This window comes from Phytophthora sojae, assembly GCF_000149755.1.
Source record: "Phytophthora sojae unplaced genomic scaffold PHYSOscaffold_5, whole genome shotgun sequence".
Lineage (NCBI taxonomy): Eukaryota > Oomycota > Peronosporomycetes > Peronosporales > Peronosporaceae > Phytophthora > Phytophthora sojae.
The window spans coordinates 2,979,170-3,001,940 of record NW_009258119.1 but is presented as its reverse complement, the minus strand read 5'-3'; the positions used below and the strand labels follow the sequence as shown (position 1 = coordinate 3,001,940).

The window sequence follows — 22,771 nt, the reverse complement described above, 5'->3', positions numbered from 1 at the left end:
ACGTTCTTCTGATGCCCGAAGACATTCTTGGGACGCCCCCGTCCGACGCCGCTGTCTACGGGACGGTGCTAAGCGTGGCCGGAACCACCGCGACAGTGGGAACGACTTCTACGCCAAGCACGACCGTGGAGGTTCGCAGCGCCCTGGTTCGAGAGCGGCCTGTTGCCGCTACCGAGTACGCCGACGGAGCGCCGGGCAAAGGCTCCGTAAACCTGTGGTTGGGATCGCCGACGATTCCTATGTCTACAGCCAAGTGATCGGCTACCATGGCAACATGGCGGACGTGCGGACGGGACTCGGGGTTCTGCAATGCGCCACGTCTGACCTCGTCGAAATTGCCCCCATGCTGTGCTTTCTCAAGGGCTGGAGCCGCACCCCGACGACGGACGCGACGGTCACGATTCTGGATCGGCTTCTCGGTGCGAACGGCGCTCGGGCGCCACGCGCCTCGTCAGCGTGCGACACGCAATCGACTTTGCCCACTACACTGATGGACAGAGACGCGCGCCACCTCGCCTTCGCCCCACCATCGGCAGCATGTCTTACGCCGCGAAGACCACCACAAACAACCTGGCCGAGAACATGGGACTCCTCACGGGACTTCGAGTATGTCTACGGCATTACTGGACACCACTGCATGTTGCAGGAGACAGCAACATAATCATCCGACAGCAGAGAACCAGGACACCGCCGCGAGCACAGTATCTCCACGGGCTGTTTTGGCAGAGTCGAAGAATAGCGGACAAACTGAGCGTGCTAACGTGGCAGCACCACGCGCGAGAGTACAACAAAATGGCGGATACACTCACCAATATGGCGATGGACTCCCGCCACAGCATCCAAGACCGGCCCCAACGAGTACTTGGCTCAAGCTCGAGATGGGACGACGTCTACGCCCATGCCCACCGTGATGTGGGGCATTGGCTGGAGAGAAATCACGATAAGAACTCCTCGGAGCTCGCGGCCTTCACGCGATAACCTGGCTGGAGTGCCTTCGGAGACAGCAGTCACCACGATAGGTTGCAGGGCGAGTGGATTGAGACGATCGCCGACAAGGTCATAGGATGTCGTTAGCGAACAATGTTAAGTGACAACAATGTACCTCACTGAAAACTGCTAGCGCTTAAATAAGCGCTCCTATCGCTGACTACATGCTGCTATAACTAACTATGCGCGGCTATCGCTTACTATGACTTCACATTTTACCAAACTTGCTATTATACTAAGTAGTAGGGCAAGCCCAGCTATCGCTGCCACAATGCACTACTCGCAGTGCTATTATATGTTTAAGCGGACTCTGCTATCGCTGCTACTATGCGGTGGGCCCATTTTAATTAATAGCAGGTGTTCCGAAAAGTATTATATTAGGCCAAGCGTCACGGCGGGGGTGGCGTAATCGCCCCCGTTCCGCTCGCCTCGTCGGCTTGCTGCACTACTCGCCGTGTTATTAGCACATAGTTGTAGGGCGGGCCCTGCGGCCCGCTAGAACGCACGCGGGTGCCGCCTTCGCTGCGCTCGGCACCTTGTGATGGGGCCTTCGGCGTCCAAGGCTGTCTATGTGCGATTATGTGGACCACCTTATTATGTTGTCACGACACGTACAGATCTCTCTCTTAGATGTTTGGAGAGATTGATGTTTAGGATGATAATTTTTGTGCCCCCCCCCCCATTACCCGCCTGGGAGTGAGGCGAATATTGAATACCTGAGTCCCTCTCACAGTGATAGACCAAAACTTTGGTGTATGAGGTTTACAGGTAGGCCGCAAATGAATGTACCTTGCAATCGAAATAGGGCGCAATTTTGTGCCAGCGGCCATAGGTATCACTGAGTCGATGACTAGTTGCCAAGCGCTAAGCTTAGGTATGTGCTGCTTGCACAATACATGTATAACATTTGTTGACATGTGATCTGGATCCATTACCTGTATTCGTTTTAGAAATTCGGACCTAATCATGGACCAAAAGCGTCTTCCTGTCGCTTTTTTGGCGAGTCCTTCGTAGGACTTCGAGAGTCAGTTAATCTGACGTTGGTGGTCTCTAAACCTTAGGGGATAGGCTGTGCGAATCCCGGACGATGGAGCCGAAGATTGAGTCTAACAGCAAGCTATCTGGAACAGCATCGTTACCAACGATTCGCTGGGGAGCATTGATGCAGGAGCCTCGGAGCCCGTTGGAGCAACGCTAACTCACGGAGAAGGGCGGGCACTTGTATGTTATTTATCGACCACGCATGCACTTCATACGTAAATGTATGACACGCATTATATCAAAGTCAGGTCGTTCAAATGCGCTGTTGTAGGAGTCCTGCGTAGGCCTCGAAAGGTACAACACTCGAAGCCCGAAAGCCGCGAAAATTCGAGCGCTCGGCCTTCGCAAGTTCTTCTGTCGGACTTGCAATTCTCGCTCCTAATTCTCTACAAGTGACGGGCTAAATCTGCTTCGATAACCTAACTGCATCTTAGTACAGTACACGTCCGATTTTGCCAAAGCAACTGCAAAGCGCAACACAGTTATCCCATCCGAAGAGATGTACATGTATTGTTGAGAACCGATACAGTAACAATGTTTATTGGATTATTAATCCGCTAATTTACTGTAGTGGCTTATTAAGATCTACAATCCCTGATTTACTAAATTCGATCTCCTAATTAGATTAGCAAGGACGCATCGGGAACATGTGCGATTTTGTCTAGGCTGAAGACGATCGCCCATGTTGCTTTCGCCATCCAGATTTGCCGCGGAATGAATTTCCCACAAATTCGGACAAAACTCTAGGCCGGTTGGTTAGTGATCAAAATTTTATATGACTTTTATAGTCCTTTCATAAGCGGCTTTCTGATCGACGCCCCAATATCCGTTACCAGAGACATAGTATTGTTATGAGTAAGGACTAGAGGCGAAGCTTTGGTCTGGGAGGACAGTGTAGACTTCCTTTGTGTGCAAACGTGGGGTAGGCAAGAGTAATGTAACATGAAAATTGGTGGCAAGTTTTCAATGGGTGTTTTGTACAAGCGCAGCGGTGGAAAGCAGGCTTTTCGACCGAAGAAGTGAACCACGTTTTCAAGCGCCTCAACACTGCGGTATGTCAAGTCTTTGCACTAGGCCTGCGTGGCCAACAACATTCAGCTTAGTTTTAGTTTAGGGGGCGACGTTCTTTAGCTCTCAGCTTGCACGCAGCCAACTCGCTGAGCGAGTCCTTCAACGATTGCCCCCTACCACGGCGCGTTTAGCAGCCAGTCAGTCCTCGTGTCCTCCAGCGCTTTCGCCCTGCGGTTCCACCATGCTGTAGGTGGTCACAGCGTCGACAGAGCCGGACCCCAGCTCAACAGCAGCGACCATGACCAACCAAGTCCGGCACCAGCCCTCGCGGCAGTCCAAGCAGCCCATCAAGCCGACCAAGTCTCCCAAGAAACATCAGTCCTTGCGCCGACACCGCCACCAGTGCCGCCCTTACACCCCTAGCTTGCGGGCGGATCTGGCCCCGGCCGCCTCAGTACCTAAGTATTTCGAGCAGTCCGAGCGCTCCCAGCAGCCAAGCTGGAACAGCCCAAGCACCAGCAGACCAGTTGGCCCAAGGATCCACCCCGACCGAGCCGGCCAAGCAGCTCTAGCACCAGCAGCCCAAGTCGCCTGCCATTGCGTCGAGGTGCCGGACCGTCACGATCAAGCTCAACAGAACAACGTCTCGCGCTTGGCACCCGACTCCAGCCAACACTCCATTGGGACAAGGCATGTTCAAGACCACCTTGGCGGCTGCCTCGCACCAAATCTCTGCGAGACCCATTACGAGGCATGCCTTCGGTGATCAAAGAACTGTCGCCTTTGCCCCAAACGTGTTCACGGAGTGAGGTATGAAAAACGCGGGTGTAGCGCCTTCCTGGCAAAAAAATGACGAAGTTGCCGTGCAAAAGACACGAAAAAAGGTAAAGGCGCGCTCGGCCGGGGGCTTTGCCCCCGGCCGAGCGCGTTGACGTCATGCATTCCAGCTATACAATTTTACACAAGAAGGATTCATGGGGTTTAGTCAATTTAGAGCGGGGCCAAAACGCCATGGGCGCGAACAGACGCAGGAAAAAGAGCAATCCGTTCGTTGTTATTTCAATGATTTTGAGTAAACGTTCTCTGGATTTTATCCAGAGTCCATACTGAGGTGCCATTATTCTCACATCAAATACCTGCTAAATATGGGTTTCTAAAATACCTGTTATACTGGATAGCCTGCGATCTAATCAAATTATGCTGCTATGTTGACCCATCCGGTTGAGACTAAGTCAAATTACCTATTATTTTGCATAGCCTTTAATCAAGTATATATACCTGTGATAGATAGTTTATCTGCCACTCAAGCGACATCCATCGGATTTTTTCCCGCTCCAACAACATGCCGACGGGATCCCGCCTTCAACGGTGACGACTTATTAGTTAGGCATTACGACGAAAGCATCGGCCACTGGCAGCTACATGATTAGCTATGGCCTGTGGCAAGAGCCATTATGGCCGGTACAATTAGTGAAGACCCAGAGGTCACGCGACTCAGGCCTCGTGCGCAGGCAGCTTCAGCACCGGAGCCGTGAGGTGATGCCGTCTCTCGAGAACGCGTTCCAGTAAGTTGATGGAGCTCCGTACCCCGTTCAACTCGACAGGAATCGTCAAGAATCGCGGCTACATCTACGTAGACGACATCGACATCGTTAAGATCGTCGGGGTCGGCTAGCTTGATACAACCACCAAATTCCCGTGTGTTATGTTGTAAACCAGTTTCTTCTTACTATCCATACTATGGATAATAGCGGTGCAATTTCTGGGCAGATGCTGCGGCTGCGAAGCAGGCTCAGGAAATGCCCTTGGGTCGTACGGGTCACACTACCGAAGTATAACCAAATGATTTTTTGTACCTTCCTATTCAGTATCAAACGGTCTTAATTCGTGCACTTGATCGGTAGGCTGGAAGTACAGATTCCATCTTACTCAGTTAGCGATCTCCTTACTGCATGATCATCATTTACGTTGCCCAGCTGATCGAATTCATGTTGAGCAGGTTGTGTTTTATTATGGACGATGATATGGTGGATAAGAGAATCAGTAAGCGTTGGTTTGAGTGATTTTTTAGTTTTTTTCCGGCTACTGTCAGGTAGTTAAATAAGCTATGTATGTGCAACGGCTTTTTTTTCTGAAAAACAAAATACTGTCATTTACCTATCCTAGCCTACGTGAAGCCCTAGTACCGCAGCAGTACGTCCGGTAATCAACACCTCTAGCTCTGTGAATAATTGGTCGTTTCGCTTGTGGCTAAAGGGAGAGACTATGTTGTTCCTTCGTCCTATTATTTCAAATTGAACTTAAAAATGTCAGAACTGAAGTACTTCAAAAATGCACTACCAGCCCAAACCTCTAGTGAATTCAAGAACGGTCAATATTCGTATAAATCCGTTAATTCAACTAATAGTGGTTACCCTCAGCCAATAACATATCTCTACTCCTTTCTGCCATTGCCACGTAGAAACAAGATGCCGCAGTACACTAACTTATATGCCCAAGAGCGACGTAAGGTCCAGAGCTGTTCCGGGCAGAGCACGGCCTTGTTAGCTTATAAGGAGAAAATGCAGCTATCCTAGTTTTGACTTTCCGAATAAATTTCATAAATTCAAGAACTGCTCACTACAATGTGTGGTACACACTACGGATTCAGTCGACATTCTCGGAACAACCAGCCACGAAATGTACAAACTTTGTGATGTTACGGTAGCCATAATCTGTGGACTATGGACTCAGGCGACATTTGCCAATTAAAGTTGGGGGGGGGGGGGCTGCAATAAAATTGGTTAGGCTGTTCAGCCAGCTAATGCTGTCCTCCCAGTAAAATAACCTTGGAGTGTAAGACGAACTGTTATACCAACTGGTTCATCGTCCGCCCTAGATAGAGTTGTGATGCTCCCAGTTCCATCTTGTGCTTGATTCCCTTGTACGAAACCCACCGCTTGGATTTCTGGCGCCCAACAGAACCCGCTGACTCCTCTCCTACACTTGGTATCGGCAATAACCCAGACGTAAAGCATGAGATACCAGTCTTCATGGCAACTGTTTGATCCGAAGGAATGACTGCTGTGCAGACAGAATACGCGTTATACGCGTTACAATCTACAGAACGCTGTTCATGAACTAATGTTTCGAGCCGTCTCCGAGTTGCCAGGATGATCTATCTCAATACACGATTGCAATTTGCGCATGAAACAAGTCTTAAGTTTCGTCTATGGACTAGAGTGTATTCAAAGCCGGAGCTACTGTACTTCTTCGGTACCTTCAAATTGCGACCAGCCTTCTTTGGATGGGGCCAATCTCGTTGGTGAGCGTCATCTTGGAAGTCTACGCATTCTTTAACGTTTTGAGATTGCTTTCTAGTAATCACTTCAACTTAGATTTTGTGCGAGTCCAAGCAACATTATGCCCTATTACTGTGTGAATTACTCTATAGGCCTCACCCTCTTCTCCACTGCGCCATATTATGAGGGTTACGACGTCGCGCTAGTGGCGGTGTACGTGCTGTTAAATCTACTCGGTACTTCTGCGGCGCTTGCTACGCCCAATCAGGCCAAGAGTTCATCCCTGTGCTTGACGAGTTGCCGATGAAATTACACTTGACTTAGGAGAATCTTGTCGGTGCATCAAAAGTGAGCGAACACTACGTGAATATAAAAAAAAGCACCCAGAACCACTTCATATCATGAAGTGGTTCTATGAAGTTCATAGTGGCCAACTGAGGGAGAAGTTCGGTCTGGTGGGAGACAAAACCCATCAGAAAATAATATTTGCCCAAGGCGGAGGGCGTAGCTCGAGGACTGGCTGAGCTACAACACTCAGTCGGAAAGACGTGTGGAAGTATCCAAAACTAGGCAAGGCCCCCAGCTCAACGCGAAATTTGTGACGCGCTCCGAATTTACAAAAGGTATGAGCTCAGGTTCGACAACAAAGTGTTCCACAACATGGACAGTCTGTGGACTATTGCAGCTAGTTCCCTTTAACAAAAATTCCGACGACGAGTAAGCGGTGAATGATTTTTTCAGGTCTTTTCGATAAAGTACTTCCACTATCCAAGTACAAGCACTGCGTAGTGTTTCTCGGTAACGTCAGATTCTACTGTAGTATCAGCTCAAATGCTAAGGGTAGGTTTCCCTGAACTTGGCCGTGTAGGTTTCGAGAAGTTTCGCCCTGGTAACCTTCGCCACTCCTCCTGCAGTTAGAACCTCGGAGACAGCCGTCGGAGACATCTTGTGAAGAACCCACCGGCTGAGCAGCGCCGTCTCCAGATCCGTGGCCATCTTCTTCGTCTCGGGGGCCTCCTTTGCTACAGTGAGCATCTTTGCCAGGTCATCGTCGCCGAAGCTATTTCTCAAGACTTGGATCATCGACGCTTGTTCCTTTACTGGCTTGTTGGCATTGAATGCTTGCAAGTAGGTGGCCCACGTGTTCAGTACCGGGTTAGTGAAAACATCTGCTTCGTCCAGGAAGAGCACCTTCTTGAAGAGCTTCTCGGGCGTCATCTCCTTTTGGCTCAGCCAATACTTGAGCTGTTCGGTCTGCATCGTGGTGGCTAATTTCTCCGTGCTTGGGACCTTCTTCACCGCGATGAGAGTCGCTGCCAGGGCCTCGTCACCCATTCCAGCCGTCAACGCCGTGAGCATCAATGCGTCCCTGTCTTTCATCCCTTCAGTGGCACGAGCCATGTACTTGGTAAAGTAGGCGATCATTGGGGTCTCGAACACCTTTTCCCCTGCTCGTTCAAGCCAAAGGCCCTGGAAAACCATTGAAGGCGACTCATTTACCAACCAGCCCCGGAACAGCTTTTTCTCCGTCCATTCGACAGCCTTTTTCAAGCTTGGGTTGTTCTCAGCGGCGAGGATCATCTTGGCCAATTCTTCGTCGCTGTACGTGCGCAGCGCCTTGAAGGCCGCGGAATCCAGGTCGCCCTCTCGCCCGAAGAAGTCGTCGTGTACTTCATCCACACGCTGAACTGAGGGCTCTCCAAGAGCTTGTCTCCCGCCTTGTTGAGCTTGAACGCTCTGAACACTTCACTTGGTTTTTTCCTGATGCTCAGCCAGTACTTGAGCTGCTCGCGCTGCAGCCTCGTGGCGGTCACGGCCGAGGCCGGCACCTTCTTAGCCGCTTCAAGCAATGTGACCGCGCCTGCGTCACCGTAGTTCTTGGTTATGGCCGCGATTAAATTCGTCTTCTTGTCGGGGTTGAGGGTGTTGAATTCGTCCACAATATTCCCCCACGCGTTGAGCTGCGCAGAGTTGAACATCTTCTCCCCTGCCGTGTTGAGCTTCAGCGCCGTGAACTCGTCGTCCGGCTCCATTTGCATCCAGCGCTTCATGAGCTCGGACTCGAGACTCTGGCGTCCTTGGCCGTACCCGGGACCTTCTTGGCCGCCTCGAGCATGTTGACCACGACGTCGTCGCCGTAGCTCCTGAGCACGGTTGCGATCAGCGTCGTCTGCTCCGTATGCTTCTGCTTGTTGAAGACCGTGATGTAGCTTCTCACCGCGTCCAGCTCTGGACTGGAGACGAGTTTACTCCCTGCCTTGTCGAGCTTGAACAGGCTAAACGCCTCGTCCGGAGTTTTCCCCTTAGTCACCCAGGTGAAGAATTGGTCGAGTTGCTCCGTGGAGGCTAACTTCGAGACTTGTTGCGAGAGCGTCGTCGCCGTACTGAGTCACCAGGGTCGGAATCATCGTTGGCGCCTTTGCGGGCGCTTGCTTGCCTAGATCGTCCACGTACTTGGCCCACGAGAAAAACTGCGGGGTCTCAAACAGCTTCTCGAGTACGACCTTCTTCAGGCCCAGGCGCACGAAGACCTCGTTGACAGGTTTCCCCTTTGTGACCCACTGCGAGAGTTTCGCAGTCGAGACGGCGGGCAGCAACACCGTTTTGGCCTTTTCGAGGAACGGGACGGCCACCCCTCCGAGGCGCCCTCGCTCTTCACCGTCGACCACCCTCAGGAGGCGATTGAAGTGGATGTCGGACGGCTCGGAATTGAGCGAAAGCTTCGACTCCGTGACGAAGTATGCACTAGCGTTGGTGAGGACAGCAGCGACCGCAAGCAGCAGGACCCAGCGGACTCGGGCCATGTTCTCTCACGCTCTGCCAGTACAAATGTATAATGAAAGCGCCGTCATGGTTTCCGACCATTGCCTACGTAGGGGCGGTATGGGAACCGTACAGCCGACGATTATCATAATACTACAGTAATTTTAAGTAAGCTTACTTCCAGTATTACAACTGGGATTGACTTGACCTCACAAAAACAGGCCCTGCTCAGCATTGATCACACTACCGGTACGAAAAAAACAGGCTCTGCTCAGCATTGATCACACAACCGGTACGATTAGTCCTGTTAGTCCATTTGAATGTACTGGATTAGGCGTTAAAATAGTTCCTATTTCCAATGTATTGTAAAAGAATACAAGAAGTCGTTGGCAAGGACACCCCGACTTCACTAAGACCCAGTCTGTGTACCGCATAGTACTACCGACGTAGGTGGAGCTGCCGCAGTGTGCGCCTCCGGGAGTAAGGTAGCCAAGCAAACCGCAACAAATACAAATACAAATACCAAGACTGGCTGACGCTGCCTTGTTGCTACTACAAAACAGTTCATTTCATGGCTTTGGTAAGATCCCATAATGTATTGAATGTTTACTCCCTCGCGTCCTCCGACAACGCCTCGGTGCGGAGCATGTGTGCGCGGTCGTCGTGACTGTTTCACTCGGAGGCGTCCTCAGAGGACACAACAGGGTTCGTGGGCCGCACTACCGGAGGAAGAGGGGCTGTGTATTAACTAGAATTCACTATAAAGCCATGAACGTTTTGTTTGTCAAGCTGGGCTAATGGTTCGGGTGCATTTATTTCTTAACCATTCTCAAACAAGCGTGTACATTGTAGTCGGCAGTAGGGCCGCACTACCGACTACATGTTCGTGCTTATGAGCGCCTTATTTCGTCGGCTCGACTGTAGGTGGCACGAGCAATTCAAAAACGGCAAAGCGGTTGTCCTCGGGTTCCTACATGCTCAACGAAGGAACGCACGCAACGACACTACCCTCTTTCGTGCAGAAAGTTTTGGCCAATCGCATGGTGCAAATTGTTGTCCGACAAACTGTCTTACGTTTTGACGGACAAAATACATTTCCTATTACATGTATTATGTAGTATTGTGCCTCTCACTTATTCTGCCGTGATAATTCTGGTATAACTCTAATCCCTTATCGACCTTAATTACGCCCCGAGTTAGCTAATTCCCATATTAATTCCGGGTCGTCCCTTCGTGGCCGAATTAGGAGCGGCGATGGTGAGGCCGAGTTAAGGCGGAATACCGGTAAGCTAATCCAGCCTGCGTTAGGCGGAACCAGAGCGCTTGGCGGTTTCCTACCCGCCAATCCATGCCATTCTGCTCGTATCTCCGTCGATTGGCTCTCAAATGCTGTTCGCGGAAGTTAGGGGAAGCGCTGACAATCTTAGGCAGAATTAGCACTAAATAAGCGTTGATCGCCCTTTTATGACTCTAATTCCGCCTGAATTAACAGCTCACCCGCCAAAATACGTACAATAAGTGAGAGTAGTACTAGATTAGATTACTGTACATTTCCCTTCTCCAGTTGCATATGGCGACATCCGGATAAAGATAACAACAACAACAACAAGACGAAAATGATGCAAATATTGATGTGCTTTCGGTACAACCCAACAAGGTGTGGGTCTGTAAACGGTATTGAAAGCTCACCCAAGCACTGAGTTTAGAAGTCTCCACTGCTGAGCTACTTTTCGATCGCCTTCTGCAAAGTGGTTTCGGAGACTCACTACAAAGAAAGGACACCACCGACCTCACCCGCGGCCACGTGTAGGCAAGCTGTTGGTGGTGTCGCAAACAAATAACTACAAAACGACGTGAGGGCCTCTAAGAGTCAAATGAGCGGCGAAACTTCTCGGGAATAAATGTAATTGATCAGCCCGGCTGAAGGCGCTTACCAGTTTGCTCGGCCTGCTACTGGAGTACTAGGAAATCTAAACGATCTAAGCTCGCCGTGGTGTTTTAAATATGTAGAGGGAGTTTGTTGGTGTCGCAGCGCTCCTCCGCACAGTTCTATCGAACCGCCAATCATTACTACCACTACTATGCTGCGCCCGATATTAGTCAGGATACGAAGTGCAACGAAATGCATCAAAAAGAGTAGCGAAGAGGAACGCGGGCCTTCCTAGCAGAGCCTCTGCGCCTGGCAGTGCCAACAGAATTGGCAACTCGTACTATTCGCCAATCAAATCACTAGATTTGATTTGTCGTCAAACTGTCTTACGAATGCTTGACACAAGTGATTGACTTGACCTCACAAAAACAGGCCCTAAGACCCAGTCTGGGGTTCTCACGGACGCCCCCAGGGAAATAGAACTGCACCCCTCCAGGGGTACACTATGTTCACATACAAACAACGAGTGTTCCCATGTCACAGGATGCGTTTCTATTTTCACACCACACGGGTTTTGTCACTTTGAGGATGATGTCGCTGGACGAGCCGAGCGAGCAGCTACCGCTCAAGGCGGCGGCTGAGCTGCGACCCGGGCTCGGCAGCTCGGGCATCTCGCGGCCGCGTCAACAGCAACAGCGCGCGGCCACGTTCACGGCCTTCGTGGGCCTAGGGCTGGCCTCGTGGCTGCTCACCAACGTTACGTACGTGGAGCTGGGCCTGTTCCTGCGAGAGCTGCCGGAGCACTACCGGATCTACGCGTACTCGGTAATACAACGCAGAATAACATACACGTTTTGTCAAAATAATGTAGAACGGTAGAATGACACGGTAGAATACCCTACATGTTCCTTAACTCTTTATGGTCACATTGTGTGTGCACGTAGATTCTCGCCCTCGAGTCCGCCAACATCTACCCGATGCTCTACATGCTGTTCAACGCCCAGCAGCAGCTGCTGAGCCAGTCCAGCGTGATCTGGTGGATCTTGGTGCAGGGCGTGGTGGTGGCTGTGCTCATGAGTCTGCTCTGGGGGCAGACGGCCTCCGTCTTCGGGGAAAGACACAGCCTCGGTAGGCTCGTTCTACTGCTGGCTGAACCGGTAGAGTGTGAACTGACTGTTGCTGTTATTATTTGTTTGTAAAATCGCTATAGCGATGTTGTTGCTGACCCACTTTGGGGGCATGGTGAGCACGACGTCCAGCGTGGTGTTCTACCCTTTCGTGGCCAGCTTCCCGCCGCTGTTTACGAGTGCTCTGGCGACGGGGGAAGGGCTCAGTGGGTCGCTAGCAGCTCTGTTGGGCATTGTGCAAGACCCGGGAGGCGCTCTACGCTTCTCCGTCTCGGCGTTCTACCTCATTTGTGGTGCAATCATGTGCTTCTCCCTGGCAGCGTTCGCCTTTCTGCAGTGTCATCCATGGGCTGAAGAAGTGAAGGCGTCAGAGGAGAAGGCGGTGGCAAGTACAAACTCGTTACAAGACCCGAAGCCGCGACAGCAGCGAGACTTGGAGCTTGAGGAGCGAGCTGATCGAGAGGCAGAGGAAAACTCGCTGCTGTCACAGAGCTCGTGTGGTAGCTGCCCCAGCTCGACAAGTGCAAGTACTATGACGTTTGCTTCGCCCACGTCGCCACAGAGCGCTGAAACAATGTCTGGTGCTGCGGTGTTTCGGCAGGTGTGGCCGCTGCTGGCTTGCCAGTGGGTGTTGGCGGCCTTCTCATTCGGCTGGCTGCCTTCTACCATGCCCTACGTGTACAAGAAATTTGCGGTGCGTTTCGCATCCGCCTCATACCCGTTAGTTTACTTCTGCTAACTGCGTTTTGGTGCTGTAGCCAACAGAAGACGCAGAGGCAGCAACGGCACGTTTCCAGACCACTGCCAGCATTGCGGCGCTAGTCCTCTCCCCGCTCGCTAGTGTGGTTACGACGTAAGTGCTATTCTGAAGGGTTCTGCTGATCAGAAATTTATCTGCTAATGTTTGTGTGTTTGTCTGGGAGAAGGTGGTTGCGGCTGTATTACGTTCGGAGTATGACGCTCGCGCTGGTAGTACTTGCGGTAAGTCAACAGTAGTTCGGGCCGGTAGTGGACTCTGACTGAAATTTCGATGTGTATTGGCGACTTCTTAGTCGGTTCTGCTGTCGTTCTCGCTGACGTCGGCGCCAGTACTCAGCAACGAAAAGCACGGATATTTACTTCGTGAGCCATCCGTTACCATGCGTTGGGTCTGACGGCCGTGGTGTTTTGCTTACCAAAGGTCTGCTGTCTTTGTAATGGTGTAGCTCTCCTTATTCACATCCTCTACCTGATAGGATGTGCCTACACTCAGACAATGCTGTATCTCACGCTAAAACGCGCTGGAGGTAGGTTGAATATGGCTGTTTTTGCATCTTGCTACCTATTAATAACTAAAATTGCTCAATTGTTTTGGTCCAGATCTCAAGCACTCGACAAGTTTTGCTCGGCGTGTGTACCAATGGAACGGTTTGGCTACTCAGTTGGGTGCCATGTCCGGCACTGCTATTGCCTTCCCGCTCGTCTTTTGGTGCGAAAGTTTTTTCACCGAGTAGCTGATGTTATTTTCTCGCGTATAAAATACGGTTTTAGAGAGTTATGTTGTATTGCATTGCGCTTTTCTTACTTCTCATCTTTTAGCTCCAAGAATTTCTTGTAGTGCGGATCGGCCATTAGCGCGCTTTTTGGTACCTCGTCAAGCCCAAGCATCTCCTTGACGTACCACCTGGGTCTTCCCTTTTCCGCCCACATCCGCACCTTCACGTTGAGCTCCCCCGGCGAACCGTCAAAGTGGATCGGTGGCTCGAAAATGCTGTTCTTGTGGTAGTACCCGGTAGATGGCGTTATCGTACTTTTTGGCATAGCCATTGGTCGCGAGTTGATTTGCCCTCCAAGTTGTAATCGTCTGTGTCGAGTATCCTTTGTCATACAGCCATTTGTCTAGCATGCATCCTTCGACCTTGTACCGAAACCTCTGCAAGTACTTGTAGTTGGGTTTTGCCTTCATCACTGAGTCTTCAATTCCTGCTAGGCCCAACTTGGCTTTGACGTAGTCGTCGGATTTCTCGATTAGAGACCAATACTGGGTCTTCACCCACATTTTGATGGACGAAAGGATGCCTCTCTTCTCCGTGCTGGGAGTTGCGTCGTTTGCCGCGCTACTAACCCGCAAAAGTCGACCACCGCTGACGAGGGGCGGGTTCGCAGCGAAGATTCCTGTTTCACTCGTCCTGGCCTCTGGTGTGTGGGCAGCTCTGGCAACGAGAAGAACGAATGTCGTGGCGAATAAACGTAGTAGGCGGTCGAAACGCATGGCTGAGCGAGCTGGATAATAAGGGCTGGCGCGTAAAACTCGAAGTGGCACTCGATGATGGTGAATAGAACTGGGATTGAGGTGTGCACTTCAGGATAGACCGTCTATACATGTATTAATACTATGCCGCATTTGAAGGAAAGTCATGGAGCAGCGCCTCAGGGTGGCCTACCTTGGACTTGAAACCTCCACCGGTACTCCCCGCACTTGCATTCATCAGAGAGGTTTCGGAGCAATTCCTTACCCCCCCACAGCCTCCAAATCAAGGACAAAATAAGTGACCAAAAACTTGAAGCTAACCTTGACCGGAGTTCTATGAGATACACTATCTAATTCCTATGGAAGAAAGCCCTAGATTACCACTTTCAAGTGTGTGTCTCTCGCAAACTGTCCACCATCGTCCATCATGCCTAAAAGACTATAAACAAAGTGTCATTAATAACATATCGCGTTTCTGTTTTGTCCTTGATTCTAGGACAAATATCAGAGAGTAACTTGCGTTCAGTTTTTACCGATGTCAGGTTAGGGCTATCGTACTTAGTCGGACAAAACCATAATCCTAACTTTTTACCGGACATGGTTTCAATAGGGGATGATCATTCCGGGGCAGGTTAAGGGCAATGGTATCGGTAGCCCCCCAACTCCAAAAATCTGTCACTGTGATTGGTCCTCCCAAAACGAGTTTAGAGTAGAGAGCCGACCTGGCATCGAGCACACTCCACTCTATCGCTGAACTACTGGAGCGGCCATAGGCCATTCAGCGCTGCTACTGGTGGTGCAGCACCTTTCTTCCGGCAAGAGGGCGCATGTCCCGTTGCTACTATCGGATTAGAGTGTCTTTGGGGCAGTGACCAGCGCGTCTCCGGCACGGTGCACTTAGAGGAGCGCGATGGCGACGCCCTGGTGAAGCCGTGGGCGCCATTCATGATGAAGGCATGACCCCTAGCGGCTGGGGCTGGGGCCCAGCCTTGGCCTTGCTTTGAATATGGCCAATTAAAATGACAAAACGTTGGGTGTATACGACGCGCATCGGAAGAGCGCGAAACAGGTCATTGACAGGTCAGGTCATGTTAGGTCATGCAAGAAACACATGCTTTAAAGTATTACTTCGCTGCATGTGGCGATACCATCCGGAAGCTCATTAGTGAGCCAAAGGTATCCCTCTTGTACAGTAACGCATAAACCGATTTCATCGCACCAAGTATTGTTGTCTTTTCAAAAAATACTACAGTACGTTGCTCCCAAGTGTGGTGTAGGAAACACCAGATTTCGCGCGAGCAACTCGGCTGGAGTGGTACACTGTAGCGGTAGTCGAGCTCAGCCGAGTTCACCAGCTTATCCGGACACCTTATCGGGCTCAGCCGAGTTCGAAGAATTATCCGGATAGCTTATCCGGACCAGCCGAGCTCAAAACCGCCCACTTTCATTTGGTATTTGTATAGGAGCTTAGGAATAGTGGAGGCGCCCCTTCAGGGCGCCCGACAGTGATAACAAACAACAGAGCAGAATTTTCTAGGTCCACAACACGTGCACGCGCTTCCAGTAAGTCCCTGCACGGGGCCGGATTATGTCTGCTGCCGGTACCCGAGAGGCATAGCTTGTAGGGTACTCGGCTGGCAGCGCCAAGAGATTAAGGTCGGCCCGGGTTGGGCGCGTGACTCGCCAAGCGCGAAGGAAAAGTCTCGCCACCGCTGCGAGCAGGTGCTCCCGTACGTCCCGGGCACTGATTGCTGAGTCGAGAAGCCTTTGCTCTCGGCGACCTGTAAAAGCGCTCCGTGCGCCGTCGTCCATCCTTTGGTGGAGGGCACAGGGTTGAGTGAACGGAGACCGTCGAACTCGGCGGTTCTCCGGAGGGGTGATCTTGGTTGGCAGGTCTCGGCGAGAGGCGAGACACCCGCTGTCCCGGTTGGGCCGAACCGCTCGGGGGCAACCCGGCGCAGGCCAACAAAGCCGACCAGCTCGGCTATTGTTGTGTTTGTAGCCAAGTTACCACAACTGACGATTTTGTGTGTACTGCTATACCACAACTGGTGTCGCGACCCGGGAACAGGGGTGTGCTTGTGTTTCGTAGGTACCAGCTAACCAAGGTTTGAGGAGAAGAGAAGAGAGTGTGAAGATGGTCAAGGGAATTGTTACGCCGAGTCCAGCGACGGTTGGAAGTAACTCGGCTGGACTGACCAACTCGGCGGACTCGGCGAATGCGATGATCACGGACGCGACGGCGGACGAGGCGAGCACCGTCCAGTTCGATGAGGAGGATGCCCAAGACCAAGAAAGTGAGGAAGATGTTGAGGATGAGTATGAGGAGAAAGCCGAGCTACTCGACGAAGTCGACGAGTTGTCGCTTGGGTACCCCACGTCCAGTTGTGCGCAACCTGGCCGCCGAGCTCGGCAATGATACGGACGACGAAGATCAAGCCGCCGCTCAAGGGGAACGTCCGCCCCTGATCCCGCGAGCGACGAGGAATGCGGATACGCCAAGTGCGAACAAGGTTCTGGGCAGGCTCGGAGAGGAGATGCGAGCTCAGAGCGAGTGGATGATGATGTTTGCCCCAGTGGCGATGGCTCAGGCGAGATGGCTGGTGCTAGTTCCCGAGCTGACTCAGCCGGTGAACAGCACCGACATCAACCAACTGGTCGAAGACAGGGTGCTGCTACTCAAGGCGATGGGGTTCCGGTGCACGAGCCGACCCAACAGCCTGCTACTCGGCGATTGGGACCCCAGCCGAGCTTCACGCGAAATCCTCAAGTGGAAGCGTCGGTTGAGAGTCTCGTTTGGTCTCGAGCGGGGGGCCGTCGGAACTCGGCAGACTATTGCGAAACGAGTGGCTGATACTCCGAAGACCGTCGAAGACCCCAGCAGGATTCCCCTGCCGAAGACTCCCGAACGCAATAGAGCCGAGATGTTCCGCTCTACTGAGGGTACGCAGTATTTCGAAGATTCGCATATGAAGATGCCAACGCGTGGCAAGCAGCCAAGTGGACGCTACGCTGAGTTGTTTGACGCTGCAGACGCAGCCGAGCTCAGCGACAGCGAGGATGGGCGCGAGTACCTGGACTTGGCTGAAGAGTCGGTGAAGGACGTCATCAAGCACCTTAGCTTCGATGACGCTGAAAGTGATCGGACGCAATACTTGGAGGTTCGCACCCATGCGTCCCTCGACAAGATCCCTATGTTCGAAGGCAAACGTTACCGACCGGATGACTCTCTCCAGTGGCTTAAGCGGTTCATCTACGAGATGAAAGGAACTCGGCTGGCACAAGACCTCTGGTACGAGCCATTCTCGCTGAAGCTGGAGCGAGGTGCGAAGAGCTGGTATCGCCAACTTCCGAAGAAGACGCAACGGAAGTGGAGTCTGCTGAGTGAGGCATTCGCCGACTACTACTGTTCGGAGTTTGACCAGTCGGCACGAGCTCGCTATTACTCGGCTCAGCGCAAAGACAACGAGCTGGTGTGTGACTTCCTCGTTCGTCTCAACGGATATGCGAAGTCGGCGAAAATCCAGTACGAAGCCGGTGGAGCGGATGCTGCTGACCATGTGGAACACTTCCTGTTGCATTGCAGAGATGATGACGTCATGGATCTGCTCTATCCGCAACAGCTCACCGACATCAAGAAGGTCGAGAAGATCATCAACTAGAAGATCATGGGGGAGCGCCGGAAGAAACAGCGCGACCGTCTCATCGGAAGCCGCAGCCGAGACGCCAAGCGCACCGATTCGTCAAGGCACTCGGGAGCTCAGCGGAGTGAGCCGCGCCGAGATGACCGCCGAAACGACCGCCGGGAACGACGTAGAGATGACCGCCGAGATGACCGACGAAGCCGACGCGACGATGGTCGAGACCGCCGACTAGCGACAGCGCTGCTGGAGGACGACCCGTATGTGTTGGCTGAGAGACGTCAATCCAATCGGCAATCCAACCTCTACGACTCGGACAGCGATCAGAGCGACGGCAGCCAGCCGAGCTACTCCGACTCGGCTGTAGACTCGGAAGACGATTACATCGACACCGGGCTCACCAGCGACCGCGACCGTAGTTCGGGGGACCGAGGGAACTCAGCTGGGACACCAAGGAGTGATCACCGAAGGGGTCAGCCGAGCTCGGCTGACCGCGCCACTCGAGGATACGATCGGCGTGACCGGACTGGGCGGCGCAGTGACTCCCGTGAACGCCCTTCGTATGGACCTTGTTCTGCCTGCGGTGGTGCGAACCCCTCCGTTCACTACTGCCGCCGTCGCTGCAAGTTCTGCAAGCAATTGCACGATGTCGGTCAATGCGAGCTGTTCCAGCGCTATGAGAAGCTCGCCGCATTTGTCAAGTCCAATGTCGACAAGTCCAAGTTACCTGAAGACCTCCAGGACCTCTACACGCCGAGTGATTTAAAATCGGCGGCCCGTCAACACTGACTGGGTTGGCTGATACCGGGCTGCCACAGTCAGCTGAGCCAGGAGTAGAGGCGAACTTTGTGTTTGCCTTTGTGGTGAGGCAGGAAGGCCCGAGGACCGAGGAGAAGACGACGTATTGGATTGTGAAAGCGATGGGCTCGATGGTGAGCTCGGCGAGAGTGGAGAAGAAAGCCGAGCAAGATTGTGCAGTGCAGTTGCGACTCAGCGATCGACGGATGTGACCACAGCCACCAGAGTTATGAAGCTGCCCCCTGGGGAGCGACTCAGCTTGTGGTCGTCACAAAAGTTTGACCGCCGAGTTCGGATGAGAGCTCTCATAATGGGAGCGGTGAACGACCAGCGTACGAAGATATTGCTTGACACCGGCGCGAATGTGTCGGCAGTAAGCGAAGGATTCGCGAAGAGGCTGCGGTTCAAGCGGTTCACACGCCAGGATCAACAGATTGGCGTTCAAGGTATTGGGAAAGGCAAAGTGGCGACGATGTCACGAGCGATGGTGAAGGTGACACTCGGCTGGGAGGTCACGTATGAATTTGAAGTATGGATCCTCGATCACCACGCGGGAGTCAAGCTGATTCTCGGTACGGACTTCATGATTCCGGCTGGGATCCGCCTGGATCTGTACAACTCGGTGGCGAAGTTACCAGATGAAGTTGTCCTTCCCATAACTCGGTGGATGAACCGAAAGGCAGCCTCTACATCACAGACGGCCCGACCGAACCGGTGAATCTCGAGAGCCGAGTTCCCACCGAGTTCAGGCTGATGAGGAATCAACCGAGTGATGAAACACATGACTTCTGGGTACGCCGGACTAAAGACTGGCTACCGACCGTGGTATTCGACCGGCGTAACCGAGTGGCTCGAGTTCGCCTGACCAACCTTAAGCCGACTTGGACGTGATGCCCAACACATTTCCCAGTCGGTGCCTGGGCGCCGCATGGGGTGTTACCGCCCGATGGTTATGTCAGGCTGCTCTCGGCGAAGTACAAAGATTGGCAAGTCATGGCCTACGAAGCGGCTATGGACAAGGATCTACTGCAAAAGGAACAACGGCTGTACGCCGAGTGGCTGGCTCGACAGCCGTCAGCTGTGGACCGTAGAATACCCTGAACCGAAAGGGGTGACTACGTGGCCGTCTACCAAGAAGCGGGATTCGACACTGACTTGCGCCCAGCAATGGGAGAGGTTGGCCGAGTCGGAGGAGCGAGCCGAGGCAGAAGCAGTCGATAGTCCACCCTTGACTCTGACAGAACCAGCGAACCCGGCTATCGCTACCCTAGCGCCTGAGGAAGTAACATTGAGCGCGGAGCCTACTACTGACTTGGTCAATGACCCGCCTAGTTGAGCAGAGATCACAGTGACGGCTGGTCAAGAAGCGCCCAGTGCAGCAGATGAGTGTGGAAGTGAGCAATCGAGCGATTTGTCTGACTGGACGATCATCGATGACCCCGGGCCCAAGCCGCCGAGTCCGAGGCTCGAGATGAGATTGATGTGAGCGACGAGCCCATGTCGTCGGACCCGGAGGAAGACCTGCGCTTACGTTACCTTCTGGCAGCCAAGTACGAGGAAGAGACATATGGCCGAGGCGGCTCGGCAGGCGACTCAGCCGAGTTCCAGCACCAAGCAACGAACTTGGAGCTCGAAGACTATGCTCGCGAGTTGGCGTTCCTGCCCGATTTGACTGAAGCAGTGTCGACGCAACTCGACTATGAAGCACCAAACGTTCGGAGCTCGGCGCACACTTGGCCACAGTCTACTCGGCTGGTGGAGGTGTTGAAGAGCCATGAAAAGATCATGACCTCCAGTGGTAATGCCCTACCTGCACCAGCATATGGCGTAGTGTGCGACATCGACGTATAGGGACATCCGCCAATCCGCCAACGGGCCCGCCGAGTTCCGCTGAAGCATCTCGGCAAGTTGTACGAGCTGCTCAAGGCGCTGTTACGAGCTCGGCTAATCGCCTTCTCGAACAGCCCATGGGCATCGCCCATCGTGATTGTTCTAAAGAAGAATGGGGTCGACATTCGGTTGTGTATCGACTACAAGTTGGTAAACGCGATTGCGTTGCTCATGGAGTACGCAATGCCGCTAGTGGACGATCTCCTCACGGAGTTGGAAGCGTACCTATGGTTCTGCTCTTTGGATGCTGCTAGCGGTTTCTGGGCGGTCATGATGACTCGACGGGTGCGCTGGATCTCGGCTTTTGTATGTGCGCTTGGTCACTTCGAGTGGCTGCGAGTGCCCTTCGGATTAAAGAATGCACCGATGATCTACCAACGCCTTATTGATAACGCTCTGTGGGGTTACGTACAACCCTAGGGCGGCTGGAAGGTGTTCGCCAAGCGCATCCTACAAGCGGAAGCCGCCTCAGAAGCTCAGCGGAAACGACTCGCAGCCGACATCGACTTTGAAGCCAGTGGCCAAACCAAGTTTGAAGCCGACCGCCGAGCTCAAGCTGAGTTTGACCCGTTGGAAGAATTCATTAACAGCCCAGAAGCCGACATGTTCAGGACGGGTGAACCTGATGAATCGTGCCTTCCACCGGTTTTCGACCGAAGATCGTTTGTGGACGATATCTGCTTCGGTGGGGGGATATTCGACGATTGCTTGGGGACGCTTGACCGATTGCTGCAACGCTTTACTGAATGCCGCATCAGCGTCAGCTTCTCGAAAAGCATCTTCGTCCAGCCTAAAGTCGACTTCCTGTCACATGGGGTCACCTCGGCTGGAATCCAAACCGACCAGAAAAAGATGCTGGTGATAGCCGGGCCGCCGTTCTCGACGACGAAGAAGGAGATGCAAGCATTCTTAGGAGCGCTGAACTACTACGGCCGGTTCATCCAGAACCTGGCTGTATATGGGGCGGTCCTCTATCAGCTGAAGGACGACGACTTTGGACCCGGCGGTAATCTGACGGCCGCAAAAGCGGCGTTCGCCGAGTTAAAACAGAAGGTAGTCGACGCACCCATACTCCGCCACTTCAACTCGGCTAGAGACGTCCACGTTATGCTATTCGCCAATGAGTGGGCTCTGAGTAGCACGCTGATGCAGCTCCACGACGGGAAGCTCCATCCAGTGCGGTTCTGTGGCCGAGTTCTCAAGGATAATGAACTCGGCTACCATCCCGCCGAGAAAGAAGTTCTCGCCTTGCTACAGCTCATCAAGGTGTGCCACACGTTGCTCGCCGGGAAGACCATCCATGTTTACACCCGCTACTCGACTCTCGAATGGGTGTTCCAGTCGAAGTCGCTTTACGGCAGAGCGGTCAGCTTTGCTGCTATCACCGTTCCACCTCAAGGTCAAGCGGGTCCGTGAACGAGACACGGATTTCGCCCAGTTGCTGCAAGCGTCCATCACGCCAGCAGCGGGGTTGGACGAGCTGCTAACGCATGTCGCTCCACCGTCCAAGAACTCGGCTGCGGTCCGCATGGACCCAGAGTTGCTGTATGCGCATGTGCCCCGAGACTTCAAGGGGCACGTCCTGTCGTTTGACGGGTCGGCGAAGACCGCTAAACACGGCGGGTTTGGGAGTTGTTCTTGGATCCTATGGCGTTTGCCAGACTGGAGCATTGAGATCGCTGCGAGCGCGCACCTCCCATCGACCACGGTGAATATAGCCGAGTACACCGGCATGAACAATGGGGTGACCTCGGCCATTGAGCGCGGGGTGACGGATTTGATCATCGTGGGCGATTCTCGGTTTGCGATCCAGCAATCAATGGGGGTGATCGCGTGTAAGGAGACATTGTAAGTCGAGTTGGCACGCCACAAGAAATTGGTCAGCAAGCTGAATTCAGTTCGCTACCTCCATGTAGTGCGTCTCTACAACTCGGCGGCTGACTCTTTAGCGACCGAAGCACTGGAAACCAAAGCAGGAAAGGTCGTGCTAAGCGCCGGACGGAAAGCCGAGTTGAAGACCCTAAACAGGATCTCTAAGGTCCTGTACATGTGTGGTATTGGAAAGTGGCAGTTTCCAACGCTGTTGACCCGCCAGCCCGACAATCAAGTTCAATCAAGGGGCGATCAAGGCG

At 52.9% G+C, this 22,771-nt stretch overlaps 6 protein-coding genes across 6 annotated transcripts; 4 read left to right on the top strand and 2 right to left on the bottom strand.

The window, feature by feature from the left end:
• Nucleotides 1–528: 528 nt before the first annotated feature.
• PHYSODRAFT_507312 (hypothetical protein) lies at nucleotides 529–978 on the top strand (the record flags this gene model as incomplete). Its single annotated transcript, XM_009530708.1, has 1 exon — nucleotides 529–978. A coding segment is annotated over one exon (450 nt), but the record flags the coding sequence as incomplete, so codon positions are not given.
• A 2,359-nt stretch (nucleotides 979–3,337) lies between these two features.
• Nucleotides 3,338–3,805, top strand: PHYSODRAFT_333520 (hypothetical protein; the record flags this gene model as incomplete). Its single annotated transcript, XM_009530707.1, has 1 exon — nucleotides 3,338–3,805. The coding sequence occupies one exon, from the start codon at nucleotides 3,338–3,340 to the stop codon at nucleotides 3,803–3,805; it is 468 nt and encodes a 155-aa protein (XP_009529002.1).
• Nucleotides 3,806–8,623: 4,818 nt separating this feature from the next.
• Nucleotides 8,624–9,124, bottom strand: PHYSODRAFT_286290 (hypothetical protein; the record flags this gene model as incomplete). Its single annotated transcript, XM_009530706.1, has 1 exon — nucleotides 8,624–9,124. The coding sequence occupies one exon, from the start codon at nucleotides 9,122–9,124 to the stop codon at nucleotides 8,624–8,626; it is 501 nt and encodes a 166-aa protein (XP_009529001.1).
• A 2,815-nt stretch (nucleotides 9,125–11,939) lies between these two features.
• On the top strand, nucleotides 11,940–12,937 carry PHYSODRAFT_508634 (hypothetical protein; the record flags this gene model as incomplete). Its single annotated transcript, XM_009530705.1, has 4 exons — nucleotides 11,940–12,081; nucleotides 12,164–12,469; nucleotides 12,533–12,778; nucleotides 12,846–12,937. The coding sequence occupies 4 exons, from the start codon at nucleotides 11,940–11,942 to the stop codon at nucleotides 12,935–12,937; spliced, it is 786 nt and encodes a 261-aa protein (XP_009529000.1).
• Nucleotides 12,938–13,803: 866 nt separating this feature from the next.
• On the bottom strand, nucleotides 13,804–14,331 carry PHYSODRAFT_286289 (hypothetical protein; the record flags this gene model as incomplete). Its single annotated transcript, XM_009530704.1, has 1 exon — nucleotides 13,804–14,331. One exon carries the CDS (start codon nucleotides 14,329–14,331, stop codon nucleotides 13,804–13,806), a length of 528 nt encoding a protein of 175 aa, XP_009528999.1.
• A 2,116-nt stretch (nucleotides 14,332–16,447) lies between these two features.
• Nucleotides 16,448–17,972, top strand: PHYSODRAFT_260030 (hypothetical protein; the record flags this gene model as incomplete). Its single annotated transcript, XM_009530703.1, has 2 exons — nucleotides 16,448–16,607; nucleotides 16,696–17,972. The coding sequence occupies 2 exons, from the start codon at nucleotides 16,448–16,450 to the stop codon at nucleotides 17,970–17,972; spliced, it is 1,437 nt and encodes a 478-aa protein (XP_009528998.1).
• Nucleotides 17,973–22,771: the final 4,799 nt, after the last annotated feature.